General features: G+C 47.7%; 1 protein-coding gene across 2 annotated transcripts; it reads left to right on the top strand.

The window, feature by feature from the left end:
* Nucleotides 1-11,735: 11,735 nt before the first annotated feature.
* WDR73 (WD repeat domain 73) lies at nt 11,736-17,649 on the top strand. Of its 2 annotated transcripts, none has more exons than XM_014882106.2 (8): nt 11,736-11,801; nt 11,877-11,944; nt 12,304-12,392; nt 13,064-13,152; nt 14,274-14,341; nt 15,028-15,192; nt 16,309-16,683; nt 17,252-17,649. In XM_014882106.2, exons 1-8 carry the CDS (start codon nt 11,761-11,763, stop codon nt 17,488-17,490), a joined length of 1,134 nt encoding a protein of 377 aa, XP_014737592.1. In that variant the 5' UTR covers nt 11,736-11,760; the 3' UTR covers nt 17,491-17,649. The 2 variants fall into 2 exon arrangements, with proteins under 2 accessions (XP_014737592.1, XP_014737591.1); XM_014882105.2 differs by having other exon boundaries at nt 15,028-15,201.
* The last annotated feature ends 2,840 nt before the right edge of the window (nt 17,650-20,489 follow it).

The following is a 20,489-nucleotide window of genomic DNA, read 5'->3' as shown; positions in this document are numbered from 1 at the left end:
TTAATAATGTGGTAATAAAAATCACTGTTCTGCACCACTGGCTGGCTGTCCAAGCCATTGCCCTGGGAAAGGAGGAATGATCTCTGCCTGATTGAAGCCACTTCACCAGGAACCAATGCGCTCCTCAATGCTGTAACACCCACTTCAATGGATCAATTGCTTCAAACATGACTGAAGTAAGCATAAAGATAATTTTGACTCCACACTTTTAAAACACTTGCTTGGGAATACACATTATTGTTAGTAAATGCTACTAAATTGTGGCTGACCTGTATCTTCACCTCCCCCTTGCTCTGAGTCCTCCAAGGCACCACATGACTTTCCATCTTCTGCTGATTCTGGGAAAATGCACCAATAAGGTGCTGGTGCATCAGCCACAAAGTACTCAAAAATGACTGACACAGAAAGCTCAATTAAATTACTGGAATGCATGAAAATAAATGGCATGCCCAGCTCTTTCAGCTTAAGCAAGAAACTGTTTCTTGCATTAACAAAGAAGGGATAAGCATGGAGCCCGGGGTTGCTGCATACCCCATGGAAAATGCCAGCTCTCACTGTCTTCATAAAATCATAGAATAACAGAAAGGTTTGGGTTGGAAGGAACCTCAAAGCTTATCCAGCTCCATTCCCCCTGCCATGGGCAGGGACACCTTCCACTAGACCAAGTTGCTCCAAGCCCCATCCAACCTGGCCTTGAACACTTCCAGGGATGGGGCAGCCACAGCTTCTCTGGGCAACCTGTGCCAGGGCCTCCCCACCCTCACAGCCAAGAATTTCTTCCCAATATCCCATCTAACCCTGCCCTCTGGCAGTGTGAAGCCATTCCCCCTCATCCTGTCATTTGAAGCCTTTGTCCCAAGTCCCTTTCCAGCTCCCTTGGAGCGCCTTTAAGCCCTGGCAGGCAATTGGAGCCTTGTCTTCTCCAGGCTGAACACCCCTGGCTCTGCTAGCCTGGCTCCAGAGCAGAGGGGCTCCAGCCCTTGGACCATCTCTCTGGCCTCTGGACTTGCTCCAGCAGCTCCATGTCCTTCTTGTGTTGGGAGCCTGGAGCTGGAGGCAGCTCTGCAAGGTGGGGTCTTCCAGGTGTGCAAGTGCATGAAGCTGCAGACAGTGGCCAGCACATCAAGACAAGGACCAAGACAGGGCAGGTGTCGTCTGCTCCCTGCCTGGCCTGGACTGTACAGGCCTTGGCCACCAGGTGCCAGACTGCTGTCAGTCACATTAATGGTGGCCACGTCCAGTTCTTGCTGTAAGAGCCCTTCATGTTAATCACTCAACTCACACACCGGCCATGGGAGATAAGCATGGAGCAAGAATATTTTCATCTGCTTCTTTTACTAATTTTTACATGTATATGCTGATAAGTCTTTTGTCCCAGTGATATCTTGTGTGGGGGGAAAAATGTAACATTTTAATCAGGCCATGTACTAATCAGCACATATTTGTCATGTAAATTGTTACAAGAATTCATTTTTCCCTTTCAGAGTCCTCTCTTGTATTTTTCCACTCATGAACACACACAGAGGGCACAGCTCATTTCTCATTTTGATACAGCTATCTGTAATGGAATAATTTCCATCTCATTTTTAGCTTTATTAATTTTCAAATATACTGGGTTCATTCATATACACTGGGTTTGTTTGTTTTAAAGATATAATAATTTATATATGTGGTTTACAACTTTAGATTTCAATTGAACCTTTTTGATAGGATTAGGCCAGGTTGGACAGGGCTTGGAGCAACCTAGTCTAGTGGAAGGTGTCCCTGCCCATGGCAGCAGGGATGGAATGAGATTATTGTTAAAGTCCCTTCCAACTTTAACCCTTCCATGATTCTGTGTTCAATCACTTATTTCACTCACTTGCGTTTTTAGGACCTAGCAGCTTGTTTCTGGTTTGGGATTTTTTATTTTTTTTTCTGTTCCTTTTTTCTTCATTTTGGGAGAAAGAAACTTTCTGCATGGTAAAATAACTCAGAATTTATTAAACATTTATCTTTTCAAATTCAATGTATTATATTGCCAAATCTTCTAAAAATACTTTTGAATAGTTCTAGTTTACTGAATTAGCAAAATCTTTTTTGAAGGAATTTAGAGTATTTGTATTTTACTGAATATCCTATAAGGACAGTCTTCTCTTTTAAGTAGAGAGAAGGCCAGTGATATCCTTTAATATCCCTGCTAGCAGGATACATTGCTGCTCTTTGCACACTTGGCCTGTGGATACCTGCCTGACTGCTCCCAGAGGAGAAGTGGATGATGGTTGGATTTGTCCCCAAGAAAGGATTTCCTTGTTACCCAAACCCCTTATTTTCCAGGCATAATTTAGATGAAGCTTAACATTATTAAGACAAAGTTTTTCTGCATTTCTTTAATGTTCAAATATTCCTGCTGCTATTTTTTTTTCCATTAGAAGGGAAAAGAAAAAGTTTGTGCTCTTCTTTTGAGGCAATCAACCAAAGTCGAAGTTTATTTGTTGTACATTCAAATGAATTTGAGGCGTAATCCAGGGAATAGGACTAACTTCTTCCCTTTAATCCACACAGAAGACCAAGTTCCTGACAAACCAGTGACCTACTTAAGGATGCTTGTATATAGCAGGGAAAAGATTTCTAAGAAAAACAGAGGTGCTGAGTTCCACCAAAGCAGAAGGAGTTGATCAGTAGTGGTTTTAGTAGAGTTCTCCTTTCAGGAGACATGGATTTCACAGCACTAAATGCAAACAAAAATAACTAATTTACAAGGCAAAAAGTTGAAAAATCTCTTTCCTTCACTCTCCCATGGCATGGAGATTATTTGGGTCTCCCAAACCCTAAGTTATTCACTGCACACATCAAATATCTGTACCTGCAAGGTCTTGTTCACATTGTGATCTGGGCAGGACAATAATAATAACAAAATAATAATAAAAATAAGTTTCTGAGCCACACACAGGTGGGAGCTTGGGAAACAGTGTTGCATTTCTGTACCAAGTTCAGAATGGTTGTGCAGGGTCAGTCCAAGAGTCCACTCAGCCCCAGTCCCCCACCAGTCTCAGGCAGGTACCTCGAGAAGAGTATTAATAGAGCAGGAACATAGGGTACTTTCCACTAATACTGACACTAGTTTCAAGTATTTTCAACTCTTAATTACTCAGTTCCTGAGGGAGAAGTGGTTTCTTTGCATTTTATAACCCAGTTCAGTCTCCCCTTTGGTTTGTCTTGAACCTGGAACATAAGATCACCATTTTATGCTTTGTTGGAGGTTAGGGTTTTTCATTTTGTTTTCTTTCACTTAAGGAAGTTTCTCCCATTTTGTTGCTAAGAAACAATAATGACCAGGTACCTGAGAGAGACAAAAGATGTTGCCCTGGGAACGGTGCAGCTGGCTACTCTCTTATCTGAGGGTTTCTCTTGGAGGAGCAGAGATACCTCGAGAATTGGGCTGGGAAAAAGGGGGCTGAGGCAGCTGCTGGCTCTTCTTTATCTCTCAGCTTCAGAGGAGGATGGTCGAGGTGCTGCTGGGGTGGGGAGAGAGATGTGGAATTTGCTGTCACCACCAGAGCCCAGCCCTGCCTTGTTTGTCCCCTGCCGTGGGTCAGCCTTTGTTCATGAGAGCAGCCACTGAACTGGACTTATTAAGTGAACTTATTAACATCCTATCTCACCTAAAAAAGGACTTCCACCACCTGCTGGGGTGCCTCAAGGAAACACCCGGGATCCTTGAGCCCCTTTCCCCTCCTAGGGAGCTTTCTCTTTGCCCTGCTGGTGAACCAGGCTGCTGCTGCCCAGGCCCCTCAGTTCCTCCATCACTGCTCCGTGTTTTTGCTGCACTGTAGCCCTGCACCCCCTGCCTGCCGGGACACCCTGCAGTTCCAGCTACAGCTGCGGAGTTTCTGCGGCCTCTTGCTCGCTGCCCTGGGTGAGCTCGCCCTGCCATTCCAGCCCGCTGCTTCCCACGTTCCCGCTGCAGCGCCCCCTGCAGGCGGGGAGCAATCATCGCCCCTGCCCGGCCGGGAGCCACCAGCGCCCCCTGCTGGCTGTGAGCGGAACTGCACCCAGGGGAAAGCGCTTAAAGAGCGGGACGGGACTGGTTTGGTTATTGGGGTTTCTGTTTTGGTTTGTTGTTACCGTTGTTGTTTGTTTGCCTCGTTATACATACACATCCTAGTAAAGATCAGTTATTCCTTTTCTCATATCTATGTGCCTGAAAGCCCCTTCATTTCAAAGTTACAATAATTCAGAAGGGGGTCAAATTCTCTGGAAGGAGGTCATATTCTCCATTTCAAGGGAGTTTCCCACCTCCCTTGGCAGACACCTGTCATTCAAACCAAGACATGCTTGTTGGGAGAAAGAAAATTCTTGAATGAAATTAAATAATTAAATGAATGACTGAAGAGACTCAGTCCACTGTTACACACTAGTTTTATCCAGTCAATGTCCTTTCACAGCATCTGTCACGGAATCATTTCATTAATATAAATCTGCCTCTTTCTGCAGATTTGTAAGAACAAGATATGTATCAGGGCAGCTCTTATGAACAACTGTAGTGAGAAAAAAGATCGATGTCAAAGGGCTAAGTCAAAAACACCTAAGTATCCTTTGCCTAGCAGAATGTACAAAATGTAAATTTGTTTCTCAAAAGCAGTCTCAGAAGTCAAGAACCATTCCTGGGTCAGCAGTACAGGGATTATCTTGGTTTTTACCCACGACTGTCCTCACAGATCCTGCTCTGGCCACCCTCAGCTCTTCATAGCAGTGTTTGTCGCTAACTTATACCATTTTCTTCCTTGTTTCCTCAAACATTGTGAAAACCAACTTCCACAGCATAATGCTTCATTCTTCCTTGCGTCCATATTGCTACTGAATTTAAATTAGATGGAGTCAGAGAGATCTTATAAAAATGCATGCTCAAGTCTGTCACTTTGCTTTCCTTACAAATGTGACAGAAATGACACATTTTGTACAACACAGGCTGCACTTAGTCTTATATAAACCCTACTTTTCAGACATTAACGCTGGCAAAACCGTTTCACAGGTGGATTTTTCTTTTCTGACATCACTTCCAAGGCATCTGCCCCCTCCCAGACAAGTATTACTGTAGATGACTGGATCTGTCTGGGTGTTAGTGTGAATGCTAAGGTAGAATAGTGGGAAGAATGGCAACCATCTGTGCTTTATTATTGTTGAGGGCCAGTAAAAAAAGCCACTGGTAGTACGACAAGCTGTAATTGGAAGGATCTGAGGTCTGCTTTCCTTCTGCTCGGTCAACAGAAGTTACGTTCTTGGCATCAATGTTCTCAAAGTTGTTGGAGTAATGCTGGCTTTTTGCTCTCTTCTGGAGAGAAGGGTTCTAACCCCAAACTAACATGCAACAAGAGGGTTAGAGGCTCACTTCTGCAGCACCTCAAGGCATGCCACGGGCACGGGCTGAGTGCAGACCCACAAAGCAGCACGACCCAAAATCAGGGCAGTTGTCCTGCAGGAAGTCTTCCCTCTGCTCTGAGGATATTCAGACTTTGATAACAGGGAAGTGTTTTAAGATTTGGGTTTTATTTCTCATTATCTTACTCTGATTTGATTGATAATAAATGAAACCAATTTCCCCAAATCAAGTCTGTTTTGCCTGAGATGGTAACGAGTGAGTGATCTCTCTCTGATCTTATCTTGATCCATGAGCCTTTTGGTAGATTGCCCTGCTGGGGAGTGACAGAGTGCTTTTATGGGCCACACCTTCACTGCACCCCATGAGAAGCTTTTAGCTGTTACAGACCATAAATGAGAACCAAGTAACGCAGGAGCTGAGTAGTCCAGCCTGGACAGGGAAAATAAATGTGCAACTGAGGAAGTCATGACTATGTCTTGCAGGAAAACCTGTCATTTTGAAACTGAAGGTGACAATTTCATTTTGAACATACTTGTGAATGTTGTTATGGCAGAAAGAGAACATTTACAAGAGCACAGTTATTCTGCAATTAATAAAGAGTACAAAAGTGTTTTTCAACTTTGAGGTGAAAATGGCTTGAGAAATGGAAAAATTACTCCTATTAAGCTGCAAAAAGACAACTACAACCATATTTCACCTTCTGTGTACTGTCCTCTCTTCCCTGATGCCTTTGTAGCACTTTTCAACATGACCATGACCTCAGTGATGGATTGGGAATTCCCACTGTCCTCCTCTCACCAACATAGCAAACACCAACGGATCAGTACAAGCCACATAGCCCACGGCAGCCCATGACCAGGGGCATCAGACTGTCACCTTTGCACCCAACAGGTTGAACATTACTAGAGTAGCAGCTAAAGCAGAATAACAAATTTATCTCAGGAGATGGATTTCACCCACCCTGTCTCTATTGTGCAATTCCCCAGATGAACACAGGCCCACCTCAGTATTTATTTTTCTTTTAGGTATGTGACCATAAGGATTGTCACTGTGATTTTGGATGGGCCCCTCTGGAGTGCAAGCTGGAAGAATTTGAAGGCAGTGCTGAGAGTGGAGCACCTCCTCCTTTGCAGAGTCAGCACAATTTGGTGGGACCTCTCTGCACATCACGCTGCCTGTCTCAGCTTCATTTTTCCAACAAGTTCCCCATCTATACTTCTGGACCACTTCAGGCTTTGTTCATGCATCTCTTTGTCCCTTACTCTTTGGCCGTGTCAGGCTATTTATTTCCTCTTCTCCTGCCTTTTTAATCATTCCAGTTGTGCTTTTCTTGCCTGACTATCAGACTAGTCTCCCAGCTGCAGATCAATTCAATTAAGCACAGAGGCCAAGCAGCCAGCAAATAGCTCATTAAGATGTTTATGAGGAGTGTTGTTCTGAGATCATCAAAACCCTCTTGGGAAAACCCTCCTCTTCTTTTCAGATGGATATGCAGCTGAGCTCCAATTCTGAGAGGACAGGACATATAGAGGTATTTTGCTGCCTTCCTATACATTAGGTGTTCTAAGTCACTCAGCAGTGCTCCACAAACCCATCACATACAACAGATGACATTCTTCCAACTCTTCCTCAACCCTCTGCTCATTAATTAATCTACTGACAAAGAACTTCGACCTTTCTGGTGTTTATTTGGCCAGGCAGATGGCCAGTTGCTCAGGCAGGAAGAGGCCCCGTGGCACTGCAGAATGACAACTGTTTTTGGCAGGTAACAGTTTATAGATCAAATCAATCATTCTTCAATTATCAACCCATGGTGACATTTCACCTCTCTGTTCCCCTAGGAGGGAACCCAAGTGGCATTCCTTTGATTTCAACTCTATCACTTACTGAAAAATGTAAACAAATGTTGAAAAAAACAACCAACTTCAAAATAGTGTGTGGAGGATAAATTCTCTCTTATCCTCTTACAGTTTTATGCATTTTTTGCAGGTCAGTTTGGTTTATAAGCTTAACTGAAAGAATATGGAAAGGTAGCTGTAAACCCGGAGAATGTTCAAAATCCCAGATTAGGAAATGAACTGTTAAGGAATACATTTAGCACAGGTAGCTCAGTGTGCAAGCTGCAGGTGGAGCTCTGTGTGGTGGGAAATGGCAGGAGCCTGAGGCCAGAGGCAGGTGAGCAGCCACTCAGAGACATGCCAGGATCCAATGACTCCAAAGGAAGACCCCAGACTATTGCACACAGGATGCAAAAGACTTTTGCTATTAAAAAAAAAAAAAAGTAAATTAGAAAATGCTTTAAGGTTCTGTTGTGGCCTTCAGGAAGCAGAATCACAGAATCACAGGATGGTTTGGGTTGGAAGGGACCTTAAAGATCATCTCATTCCAAACTCCATGCCATGGGCAGGGATATCTTCCACTAGACCAGGTTGCTCCAAGCCCCAACCAACTTGATCTTGAACACTTCCAGGGATGGGACAGCCACAGCTTCTCTGGGCAACCTGTGCCAGGGCCTCCCCATCCTCACAGTCAAGAATTTCTTCCCAATATCCCATCTAACCCTGCTCTCTGGTAATATGAAGCTCTTACCCCTTATCCTGTGACTACATGATCTTGTAAATAGTCTCTCTCGATCTTTCTTGTAGGCTCCCTCTACGTACTGAAAGGGCTCTAAGGTTTCCCTGGAGCCTTCTCATCTCCAGGCTGAACACTCCAAATTCTCCCAGCCTTTACTCACAGCGGAGGTGCTCTACCCATCTAATCATCTCCATGATCCCCTCTGGACTTACTCCATCAGGTCCCTGTCTTTCCTGTGCTGGGACCCCAGAGCTGGATGAAGCTCTGCAGGTGGGTCTCACCTGAGTGGGGCAGAGGGACAGAATTCTCCCATTCCCTACTGCCCACAGGGCTTTGGATGCAGCCTAGCATACAGAGTTTTCTGGGCTCCCAGTGCACACAGCTGGGGCATGTTCAGCCTCTCACTCACCAGCACCCTCAAGTCCTTCTCAGCAGGGCTGCCCTCAAAACCATTCCTCACGCAGCCTGGATTTGTGCTTGGACTTGCCTCAGCCCAGATGCAGCACCTTGCACTTGAATCATGAGATTGCCATGAGCCAGTTCTTGAGATGTCCAGGTCCCTTTGAATGACATCCCATCCTTCATGTGGGTCACCTGCACTACTCAGCTTGGTGTCATCTGCAAACTGGCTGAGGGTCCACTCAATCCCTTCGTCTGTGTCATTAATGAAGATATGAAACAACACTGGCCCCAATACAGGCCCTTGAGGGACACTATTGGTCACTGATGTCCATCAGGACTGAGCAACTGATCACAACCCTCTGGATGTGACCATACAACCAATTCCCTATCCATCTCACAGCCCTGTTGTATCTGCAGAGAATTCTGGCACTAAATGCACTGCAATTAAGGGATAAAATTACTCTACTCTGTGCAGCAGACACTTTACATTACGTATTGTTCTAGCAAAAAGGTATGTCCATCCAAACTTCAGCTGTGCCAAAGGAAGGTGAAATATTTAGGCTTTACTGGGGAAGGGGCAACAAATGATAAATCCATAAATGACAGAGGCAATAATTGAACTCCCATGTCTGGTCACAAAAAGTAGGTACGAGGTTTTCTCGGAGGTGTGGTGTTTTGTTGACTGTGGACTCCAAGGTTGGAGTAAGTCTCTGACTAAAGCAACCAAGAATGAAGAGACAGAGAGCTGGCCACACCTGCACCCAGGTGCAGCAGGAGCACCAGACTGCATTAAGTTGGTGGCAGCAGCAGCAACTCTAACACTAGAACAAGCATAAGATGATTTAAGAAGATGCATCACCCGAAATCCAGTGGGCCTATTGCCTCTACCTGATTATGGAGAACATCCCAGTGTGAGCAAGTGATGCACACTTATACTGATTATGCACACCATATACTGCTTTAACTGATATTCCCTCACATTACCCAGATACAGTTGATGGCTCATCCTACTCCCTGCAAGGACATCTCATTCCAACCAAGTTGCTCCAAGCCACTTTCAGAGATGGGGCAGCTAGAGCTTCTCTGGGAAATCTGTGCCTTTTTTCCTGTTCTTTTTTAATATTTCTCTCTCTAATTTAGATCTCTTTACCCTGTGTTGTACTCCTCAGAACAGATATAATCATGCTTTCCCATTAACACAGTGATTCATGGGATCTCAACTAAGAGACAGAATTTAACTCACTTCATATTTCTATTTTCTTATAATTTTACATATTTATGTCAGAGAACATGTGACTCATCTGCATTTTGTTGAAGGTACCTAATATTTGTTTTTTGAAAGATGCCATTGCCACACAGTCACAGAACCATCAAATGGTTTGGGTTGAAAGGGACCTTAAAGTTTATCTCATTCCAAACCCATGCCATAGAGAGGGCAAAGAATTTCAAACATGAAGCATTGAAGATTCTACTGGATGTAAAGCTGAATATGACCTGGCAAATGAGAGATGTGACTGTACCTGTGTTTCTGGCTGTGGTTGCTGACAGAGAACATCCTGCAGTTATTTGGCTTGTGTCATGTCTGCAAAAGAAAACATACCAAAAGTGTCAGGAATATTAAGCCACAAATACTAGAGGTTTATGTCCAAAAAGGAGACAGAGGAGTCCTTTTACTTTATTCAAATAAAGGGAGAGGCCATGGGGCATTCCCCTGGGTTCTCTCAAATTTTTGGAGGACGCAGCCTCCTTTTTATCCTAATTTCCCAGCCACATTTCCCTCTCTCTTTCCCCATGGGCTGAGGTACTTGAGAGGTACAAACTTCCTGGAACATCTGATACCTAAGATTCCCCTCTAATGTATAACCTTCCCTTTTAATTTTTAGTTCTTATGGAATTCATGTATTTTCCCCATTGTTTCTTTCATCTTTCAATATCCAGTTTCATCTATCAGCAAACCTACAGTTTGTTTGTAAAGGCAAATATCTTTTTTTTCCATTCATCAATCAGTGGAATCCTTCCCACTGTTTATCTCTCACTGCTAGTTTTATCTACCAGCAGACTCACAGCTTGTTTGTAAAGACAAACTCTCAAAACGAAGAGGAACAAAAAGGAGAGAGGCTTGATAAGTGCCTAGAGCAACAGAACAAGGGGTAAAGCAGGTTTTATGTTTAGGAGCAACACGTCCAGCTCTGGGACTTCAAACATCAGGACATGGTGGGCAAGTGCAGGGAAAGCCATGGAGGTGCTTCAAGGGCTGGAGCCCCTCTGCTCTGGAGATATGCTGGGAGAGCTTGGGGTGTTCAGCCTGGAGAAAAGAAGGCTCCAGGGAGAAGAGAAGGAGCACCTTACAGTGCCTAACAGGGCTCCAAGAGAGCAGGAGAAAGACTTTGGGCAAGGGCCTGGAAGGACAGGAAAAGTGAAATGGCTTCCCACTGCCAGAGGGCAGAGTTAGATGGGATACTGGGACGAAATTCTTGGCTGTGAGGGTGAGGAGGCCCTTGCACATGTGACAATTGATAAAAGACTTGTGTTAATCACAAAAGCATTGGGGTTTGCATAAACCAGAATACTAAGCTCTGAAGTGAAGCATGGACACTAGATAAAGGAAATTATAGGATTAAATAATTCTGTTTAAAATCACCTTGTTATGTTATATTATGTTATATTATGTTACATTTCATTATATTATGTTTTTCAAATAAGTTGTATCGGCTACCAGCTTGCAAAATCAGACTTCCCAAAAAGCCCTTCCTGCTTTTGTCTGATCAATGCTGCCTATCTCAAGGACCAGACTTCCAGAACTTCTCTGGTGGTCATCTACAGGGACCAGATGGCTGTGACTGATTATCACCCAAAGGCTTTGTGAATTTGTGTAAGGATGTTTATTCGACCACCACTGCTTACCTGGCAAAATTATGACAATAAAAAAACCCAAACCCAAAAATTATTAATTACCACGAGGAACCACAGTATAAGAAGAGGCTGCAAACCAAGGTTCGGTGGAGCGTGGAGTGGGTGGTGACCCCTCACGTTCCCCAGCGCGCTGCTTGCTCTTTCTATATCAAATAAAGCAATCCAAAATTCTGCTGAATATCGAGACTTTTGTATCTCATTTATAACACACAGGTTGCCCATAGAAGCTGTGGCTGCCCCATCCCTGGAAGTGTTTGAGGCCAAGTTCCATGGGGCTTGGAGCAACCTGGTCTAGTGGAAGGTGTCCACTCCCCCACTCCCATGGCAGGGGAACGGAACTGGGTAAGCTTTGTCGCCCTCGCCATCCCAGCGCACTCCGCTACCCGGGCTCGCCGCACTGTCACACACATCGCCCTTGCGATCATGGCGGCGACTCAGCGCCGGTGACGTCACTGCCGCGCGTTGGCATGTGACGTCAGGCGCGCGCCGGGCGGGCGGGCGTTGCCATGGAGGCGGCGGACGAGTGGCTGCTGCAGTCGCTGCGACTGTGAGGGACCCCCGGACCCCCGGCACCCGGCACTGACCGGGCAGCGCCGGCCTCATACTCGCCCTCTCCCCGCAGGTACCGCGACCTGCACACCTTCGAGCTCCAGGCGCCCACCCGCCTCATCGAATGGGCCCGCGGGAACCGTGAGTACGAGGCGGGGAGTGCTGAGGGGAGGAGAGGCAGCGGGCAGGGGTCTGGCGGTGTGGGGTGGCTGCGCCTAGCCGAAGGAAAGGAGGAGGCCCAGGAGCCGGGAGGAAAAGGGAGAAGGGGGAAAGGAGGTTCTGGGTTTGGGCCAGTGTGGGGTCCCGAAGGGGAGGCCAGGGTGCAGCTCCCCAAAAGTGGAGCTAAGTGGCTGGAGCTGTTCCAGGTTCAGCCTGGGCTCGAGCTCAGGGTCTGGGGGTCCGTGGACTGTGAGGTAACTCGGGTTTGTCTCAGGGAGGATGGGTTGGGCAGGGGGGCAGCCCTCACCGTGTTCCTGGCTCTTCATGCCCACCCCACCAAGGTGTCTGTGTAGCCGGGTATGGACAGTCTGATGGGAACGAGATCCTGCAGCTCATCCCACCACCAACGCTGCTGACAAAGGAGGCCCAGGTGGGTGTTGCAGCCAGGGTGGCACCAGACCTCTCTGACCTCCTTGGCCTGATATTTTCAGAGACCAAGCCAGGGCTTGGTGGCCTTCATGAGCTGTTGCTGTGACAAGGGCATGGCCAGGGATTGAGCGGCTTTGGTTGAAAGGTAAAGCACATAAGTCACCTGTTTGTTGTGCAGTCATGTTATTCTGCAGCTGCTCTGCAGACAGCTTGGGTTGTGGACACTTCATCTCCAGGTATGTGAATGAAAGCATTTCATGGGGAAAGAAGACAGATGAGGACAGCAAGCCAAATGAAGAAGGGGCTTGCTGAGCAGCCTAGGCCTGAGGGACCATCCTGCAGAGCACCAAGGTTGACCATTGGGTGGATGATCTCCGTGCTAGAGTAGAAAGTGGTGTTTGGTCACTGGGTAAATAGAAAGCTCCTGAGCCAGATGTGCACAGATGGCAACAAACACAGGCAGAGCTCTTGGCAGCAGGTTTCTCCAAATTTTTGTTCTCTCTGACTATTTTGGGATCCTTCAGTCCTTATCTCCTGTTGAAAAAGGCAGCACTGGACAGGGAAGAGCTATAGCAAGCAAGAGTTTGCCTCATGTCTCTGTCATTTTTTGTGATAACTGAGCAAAAGTTGTGCACCGTTGTGTGAAGAAATGGCTTTGCCTCTGATTTCTAGGGCCTGTGTCCAGAGAGAGATTTCAAGGTAGAATGTGGTGGATTTTCAGAGCGCCCAGTGTACAGCCTGAAATATGTGCCGGACACCAGGTATGACCACAAGGCCCTTCCCAGGGTGTATTGGAGATGGAGAGGGGACTTATCCACTGAGAGCAAACTCCTTTTCCTTGCCTGCTTCCCAACCCAGCTGGCCAATCCTGCCAGCTCTGAGACCAGTGTGAATCTGGGCCAGTGACATACCAAGAACTGCTGGTGTTGCTGCTCCCTACTCCACTTGTGAGCAGCAGAGGCCTGTAGAGTTTTCCTGCTCCACCTTCCCTTCCTTCTGCATTTGGCACTGTTTGGAAGTCCTCAGCAGCAGATTAGGACTCTGGTGGCTGGTGCCATTGCTCTGCAAGAACCTCTTTGTGCAGGTTCACCAGCTTTTTCTCCTGCTCTGGATTTAGACCAAACAAACACCTCTGGCTGATTATATCCCTTGTTCAGCCTCTCTTCCTACACAAGTCCCCATTAACTACTTTGGGGCTGTCTGCATCATTCTTAGTCTAGTCCTTCTGGAAAATGTGATAATTAAATCACAGAATCATGGCATCATTTAGGTTGAAAAAGCCCTCTGAGACCATTGATTCTAACCATTCCCCTATCATTGCCAAGCCCACCACTAACTCATGTCACCAAGTGCCACACACAACTTCTAAATCCCTCGAGGGATGGGACTCCACTCCTGCCCTGGGCAGTCTGTGCCAAGGCTAGACAACACTTTCAGGGAAGGAATTTTCCCAATATCCAACCTAAACATTCCCTGGTGCAGCTTGAGGCCATTTCCTCTTGTCTTGTTCCTTGGGAGCAAAGCCCAATCCCAACCTGGCTGCATCCTCCTGTCAGGGAGTTGTAGAGAGCAAAAAGGTGCCCCCTGAGCCTTCTTTTCTTCAGGCTGAGCCCCACCACCTCCCTCAGCTACTCCTCATCAGAGCCTCATAACATATCCTCATAAATGCTGTTGCCTGGGACTGTGTTTGCATGGGCTGTGTGGAGCATCCCTGCACGAGGAGTTCTGGGATTATGGTCCTTCTAGCCACCACTCTGCTCCAAGCAGAGGCAGGAGTTTCTGCTTACAGGAACAGCAGGCCAGATTGTCCCAGGCTGGGGAAAACAAGGCTGTTCTCTGCTCCTGGGGAGGACTCTTTTGTGAGACTCTTCTGTTTCCTCAGCTTGCTGGTAACCAGTGGTCCACCCGACAGCTCCCTCCAGGTCTGGCAGGTGTCAGCAGAGGACTCTGGTAAGGGTTTCTGAGCTCAAGCAGTTTCTCAATGCAGTTGTTGCATCTCACATATCTAACTCCCTTCTTCCTGTGTGTCAAAAGAGAGGAGTGCCACTTGCATGTCCTGAGTGACCACCCTTGTATGGCACAGGCAGGAGAGGGGCACAAGACAAGGGTCTTCACCAATTTTGGTGGTTTGGACTTAACAGCTCAAACCTCGTCAGAGAATTAGGATATTGAGGCCTGTCACAGTAACCTTGTACTGCATGGAGTTGGCACACTGCCCCCTTAGTAACTCCAATGGTCAGAAATAAAGCTCCATCCATTATCTTTTGGGATAGATCATGATCCACCTTACTTGCCTCAAAAAGGATCACCATTTTTAAGACTGCTACTGGGAAATACTTGTAAACTACCAGCAAGGAAGTGCAAAAGAAGAAGAAAACTTCTTCATTGAACATAAACATTTCGATTCAGTAATTCTCATTTGTTTAGCTCAGTGTTTTGTCAGTCCTTGCTGGATGGGTTGGAAAGGGATTTTACCCTGAAGAGGGGATTAGGCACAATTAGATTTCTTACTGGTTTTGTAGGTCAGTTTTACCTTTGTGAGGAAATGTGAAGCAGCTTAATTGGATGGATTTCTTGGTTCTCAATGTGTTTTACATCTGTTTCTGTCTTCTGTCTCTTCTGTCTCATCTTAATAGATGTTATTAAATCTGTAAGCACCATAGCAACAGAAAATGGCACTGAGCAATCCTGGGCTAAAATTGCCACCATTTCAGCCAGAGCCCCATGGGTCCTTCATGGCTCAAGACTTGACAGAGTCCAAATTACAGAGGTTGAATCAAGGAAAAATGTCTACACAGCAGGTATTCAAGGCAAGCCTAATGTCTTATTTTTGGAAAGGTGGAGTTTGGGTAAAGCAATGCTAACTGCTTGAGTAGCAAACATTTCACCGAGTAGGTACTTTGGGGCACATGCAAGTGGTTATAAAGATATTTGCCACGGGTATATTGTCTTGAGGAAAGAAGTGACAATGGTCAGGTCCATAACCAGCTGCTTACTACTCACATTATACTGATTTCTCTCACTTCTACTCCAAATCTGGGCACTACCAGAGTCCTGTAGATAGTTTCAGTGTGGAGAACTGGGTTCACAGAGGGGTGCTGTGTGTGCTGTCCCAAACAAGGGAGGTGACAGCCTGGTTACAGCAGCTGGTGGGTTCAGGTCTGGTTTCCTTGGGTGCCTTGAGGACTCTGCCTTCACCTATGCAGTGAGACCCAGTCCCCACAGAGCCCATCGCTGGGGAGAGAAGAAGGGATGTGTGTGTCCAGTGACAGTATCACAGCACTGAGGAAAAGGAAGGTCTGTTTGTCACTGTCCCTGTACCGCAGGGAGTCGCAGAATCTTGGAGTGGTTTGGCTTGGAAGAAACATTTAAACCTCATCTCATTCCAACTCCCTACTATGAGCAGAGACATCTTCCACTAGATGAGATTGCTCCAAGCCCCAACCAACTTGCAGGCCACCACAGCATCTCTGGACAACCTTGTCAGGGCCTCACCACCCTAACAGACAAGAATTTCTGCCCAATACCCCATTTAACCCTGCCTTTTGTCAGTGTGAACCCATACTCCCACGTCCTGTCACTCCAGGCCGTTGCCCAAAGTCCCTCTCCAGCTCTCTTGGAGCGCCATTAGGTGCTGGAAGGGGCTTGTCTTCCCTCTGGAGCCTTCTCTTCTCCAGGCTGAACACCCCAAGCTCTCCCAGCCTGTCACCAGGGCAGAAAGGCTGTAGCCCTCAGAGCCTCTCCTTGGCCTCCTCTGGACTCATTCCAGCAGTTCCACGTCTTTCCAATGCTGGGGGCCCTGGAGCTGGACACATTACTTCTGAGCATACATTCTGCTTTCTTTCTTAGGCAATACTGCAGCACAGAAATCCTGAAAATGCTCCTCATTGGACCTGAGACCTGCCTCTCTTTTCCAGCTTCCAGAGGCAGCGAGGAGCTCAGCACCCTGGCCTTCCTGGACTGCAACACGCTGCTTCTGTGCTGTGCCACAGGCCGGCTGTGCCTGGCCGACATCCGGCAGCCGCAGAGTCTCGTGGAGGCCACGGCAGTGCCCTCGGCACCATGCACTGAGCAGTGGTGCATGGGCACCAGGCATGGAGCTCAGGGCTCCGAGCCAAGCTCCCAGCCTGTGGCTCGCCTCTCGAGCAGAGGGCTCCTAACCCTGACAGACCTCAGGAAAACCTCTGAGCTCTTGGCCTTGGCAAAGGCCAGAGTTCCCTCTCCTGGCTCAGGTGCAGAGTTCCTGTGCGTCTCCTGGGCTCCTGCTCTGGAAGGCTACCTTGCCATTTCAGGTAGGTGCTTAGGGCAGAGATCTCGCTTTTCTGGGTGCGTTTTTGATTTATATTTTTATCAAGGCCAAGTTCACTTCATCTAAAACCTCCCAGTGACAGAGTGGCTTTTCAGAGCTGCCTCTGGAGCCAGCAGAGATGCCAGCTAATTGTCCTCTGCAGCTGCCGCTTTCCAACAAGTCTGGAAGGGGCCTGGGAGGATTCTGGAAGATGCCTGCTGCCCTTCTGTGAGATGGAAGGCCTCAGGCTGACCACAAGCACTGCCCTGATAGTGCCAGTGACAGCCTGGCAGCAAGCTACAGCACTGATAATGCGAGCTGGGCAGCAAGGCTGCCTCTTGACCAGATCCCTGCATGTTCATACTCATGAATCCACAAATTTTAGGGATCTAATCTGGGCTCTTCGCAGCAGCTATTTCCTTGAGACGCTCTCCTCAGAGGCAGAGTTGCTCTCCTCACGGGTTTCTAGTCTGGGCCATTTTTCCTTGTTCCTGGTGGGAGGTGATCGTGAGCCTAGCTGGACTAGGGCAAAGCAATTAATTTCTGCACTCTCTAATTCCCTTTTATCCAAGGTTTTGATGGCACCGTGCATGTGTATGACACGCAGAGCTGGGACAGCTCTGGCAGGGAAGCAGAGCCCATCTTCATTCACAAAGGCCACGCATTTGGCGGAGCAGGTGGCAGCGGGGACCCTCCCCTGGTCACTGTGCACACGTGGCATCTGCAGAAACCCAGAACTTTGTTGTCAGCAGCAAGTGATGGTTCCTTGCATGTCTGGGACTGGGTTCAGCCCTGTGGGAAGTGTGGGTAGGTGGTGTTTTGGTGAGATGGAGCATTTCCTGCCTCTGCTCTAGTTTGCGTGGGCTGCAGGGTGTGTGTTTGCCTGCAGATACTCTTTGGAGACTGTTGCAGTGAGCAGAACAACTGTAAATTTTCTATTTTAATAATAGTAAAAATTTTGGCTATGTTACTTGTTCTCGTGTGTACCAGCCTTCAGATGAGAGCTGTACCTATGGTTCTGACTATGGCTGCTGGCAAAGGACATCCTGCTATTGTTTGATCATAGGCTTGTGTCAGTCTGCAGAAAGGGAGGGAAACAAAAAGGAGGTAACTTGACAAGGGCCTGCAGTGACAGGACAAGGAATGGCTTCACACTGCCAGAGGGCAGGGTTAGATGGGATATTGGGAAGAAATTCTTCCCTGTGAGGGTGGGGAGGCGCTGGCACAGGTTGCTCAGAGAAGCTGCTGCTGCCTCATCCCTGGATGTCCAAGGCCAGGCTGGATGGATCTTTCAGCAGCCTGTTCTAGTAGAAGGTGTCCCTGCCCATGGCAGGGAGCTGGAAGTGGATGAGCTTTGAGGTCCCTGCCAAACCAAACCATTCTCTGATTTCATGAGAAAACAGGAATTTGAGGAAACAGGCTCTTGTGTGGCATATTTACCCACTGTGTTCCAGACCCAGACCACCAAGGGGAAGCAGCACCCCCTGAGGGGTGTTGACACTTACACGTGAACGTATTTCAGAAGCAGTGACCTCCGCTCAGGAAGTTTCAGTGTGACCACTTGTGTTTCTGCTTGCAGCCTTCGAAAGGAATAGGAACAACCTTTCTAGCCCCAGCCCACTCCAAACTCTGCCCCTCCCCCTCTGGATCCTAGAGCACTTGGTCTGAGACAAAGCGTCCTTTGGCTCTTTTCCCACCAACTGCACGGCTAGATTTGATGGAACTGATGTGATTTCCTGGGCTGAGGAAGCAGGTGATGACTCCTGCAACACCCACACTGTTACAAGGGTGTTAATTGAGAAGTAACAACCTGCCTGCAAAAGGCTCCTTTCTGCTCTGGGTGTCAGCTGAGGTGAGGTGGAGTGAAGGCTGTACAAAAGCACCTGGGGAAACCTTACACTGGGAATGTGCTGTACTGACTCACTCTGTGCCATGGCAACATTTGTCTGCCTGGTGGCTGAGCCTGGAACCTGCTCCATTCTTCTCCCAGGACAAGCCATCTGGACATTTCCACTCATCCCAAAACTCCACCTGGCAGCATGTGAAGCAGGGGCAACATGTCCTGCCCAAGGCTGGAGATGTTGACGTTTTGTCACTTACTAAAGTCATGAATCTCTGTCACCACCATCAGCAAAGGGAAAAGCCTGTTTGAGTCCTAGAGGAGCTGAGCTCTCCTGCAGGAGTGCCTGAGCATCCTTTCCACTACCAAGGGTCCACAGCAAAACCAATGCAGCTGAGCCAGAGCTGAACTGGGGGAAATACCAAGAGCCTGGGAGCATTTCTGCCCTAGTGCAGGCAGCAGGGAGGGCTCCTGACTCTCTAGTGTCTCCACGTGCTCGAGTCAGTTCCTTCCGGCTGTGGTAGAGCCAGGCGTGCCCCTCGCCTGCACCAAGACCTGCAGGTTCCTGTGTTTAGGAGGTGCCCTTCTGCCCCATGACTGGGACCCATAGCAGCTCAGGAGGGGCAGCATGTAGTACACAGACATGAAGGGTTCTCAGAGAGGGATCTTGGGGCTCAATGGGTTTTCCTCAAGCACTCCTGGGAGCAGGCAATTTGGCAAACAGAAGGTGCAGAGAGTCACACTGTGCAGCTCCTCCTTCCTGGGGGAAACACCCACAGAGGGAGGGTCTCACCTTGGAGGAGGTGGGCTCTGAGGTGGAGAGAAGCCCACTGGAGCCTTGCCAGTACCCAGCTACCTTTTCCTCACTGCCTTCTTTGCCGGGACATGTGGAGGAGCTGATCCCCTCCCACAGCACAGTGATGCAGATAGTGCAACAAGGACAGGGAACCGAATTTGCTTGGCTTTCAAAATGGGGCTTAAGCAATAGCTCAGTTTGTACCCATTTAAACTTCCTTTTTTTTTCCTAAAATAACTTAAGCCTTCTTGTCCAGCTTGAACCAGATTTGACAGGGGACTGGAGATGTCAAAAATATTAAGTACTCACAGATGCTGTGGGAAGGGATTAGGCGCACAGGAGGGATCTGGAGAGTTGTGCTGGGCAATTGCTCCCAGGAATGCACCACATGGAGCCTCTGACAATGCCCATGTGGGATCAGTCTGGTTGTGTGATTTGTGGAGACTTTGGCTTTGGTGGAGCCAGATTTGTCTTTGGCAGGGAAGGTTGGGACAGCCTCTGGCACAAATGCTGACACCCATGAAGTTAACCAATTTAAGGACAGTCTCTCCCTTCCCATAGCATCAGCATGGCAAGGGGAGCTCAAGCTGCATGGGACATGAATGTGTCCAACCTCTGCTTTCCCTGGGACCACGGAAAGATCCTACAGAAGACCTGTCTTCACTGAGGCCACAGAGTTTTAGCCCCTGGGCAAGTTAACACGGCTGGGGACATAGAATCATGGAATCGTTCATTTTGGAAAAGCTCTTTAAGATCATGGAGTCCAATCTTTACCCACAAACAGCTAAGCCCACCATTAAACCGTATATGTCCTCAATTTCCACATCTACACAATTGTTAAATCCCTTCAGGGATGGGGAGTTCACCACTGCCCTGGACAGTCTGTCCGAAGGTTGAACAATCCTTTCAGGGAAGGAATTTTCCGTACTATCCAATCTAAACATCCTCTGGCACAACTTGAGGCAGGATTTCTCCTTTCTTGACTGTGAGGGGACAAGTCACAGCCCTTCCATGAGGGACTCTCTCTGAATTCAGGCCCATAAATGGAGGTGCTACTTGGCTCATTCTCCAGTCCTGGCTCTTGCTGCTCTCAAAGGGGATGAGAAGCTCCCTGCAGCATTAGCAGATGTTTGGATGTGGATCTTGGAGACATGGTTTAGTGGCCTTGGCAGGG

The sequence above is a fragment of the Sturnus vulgaris genome, chromosome 2, assembly GCF_052056855.1.
Source record: "Sturnus vulgaris isolate bStuVul1 chromosome 2, bStuVul1.hap1, whole genome shotgun sequence".
Lineage (NCBI taxonomy): Eukaryota > Metazoa > Chordata > Aves > Passeriformes > Sturnidae > Sturnus > Sturnus vulgaris.
This window is presented reverse-complemented; position numbering and strand designations above follow the sequence as displayed.

Bases quoted from the DNA above. Each gene is read 5' to 3' on its own strand.
- WDR73 (XM_014882105.2), top strand. From the start codon at position 11,761: ATGGAGGCGGCGGACGAGTGGCTGCTGCAGTCGCTGCGACT. The intron at 15,202-16,308 runs GCAAGCCTAATG...TCTCTTTTCCAG, and splicing joins CTACACAGCAGGTATTCAAG to CTTCCAGAGGCAGCGAGGAG. The intron at 16,684-17,251 runs GTAGGTGCTTAG...CTTTTATCCAAG, and splicing joins AGGCTACCTTGCCATTTCAG to GTTTTGATGGCACCGTGCAT.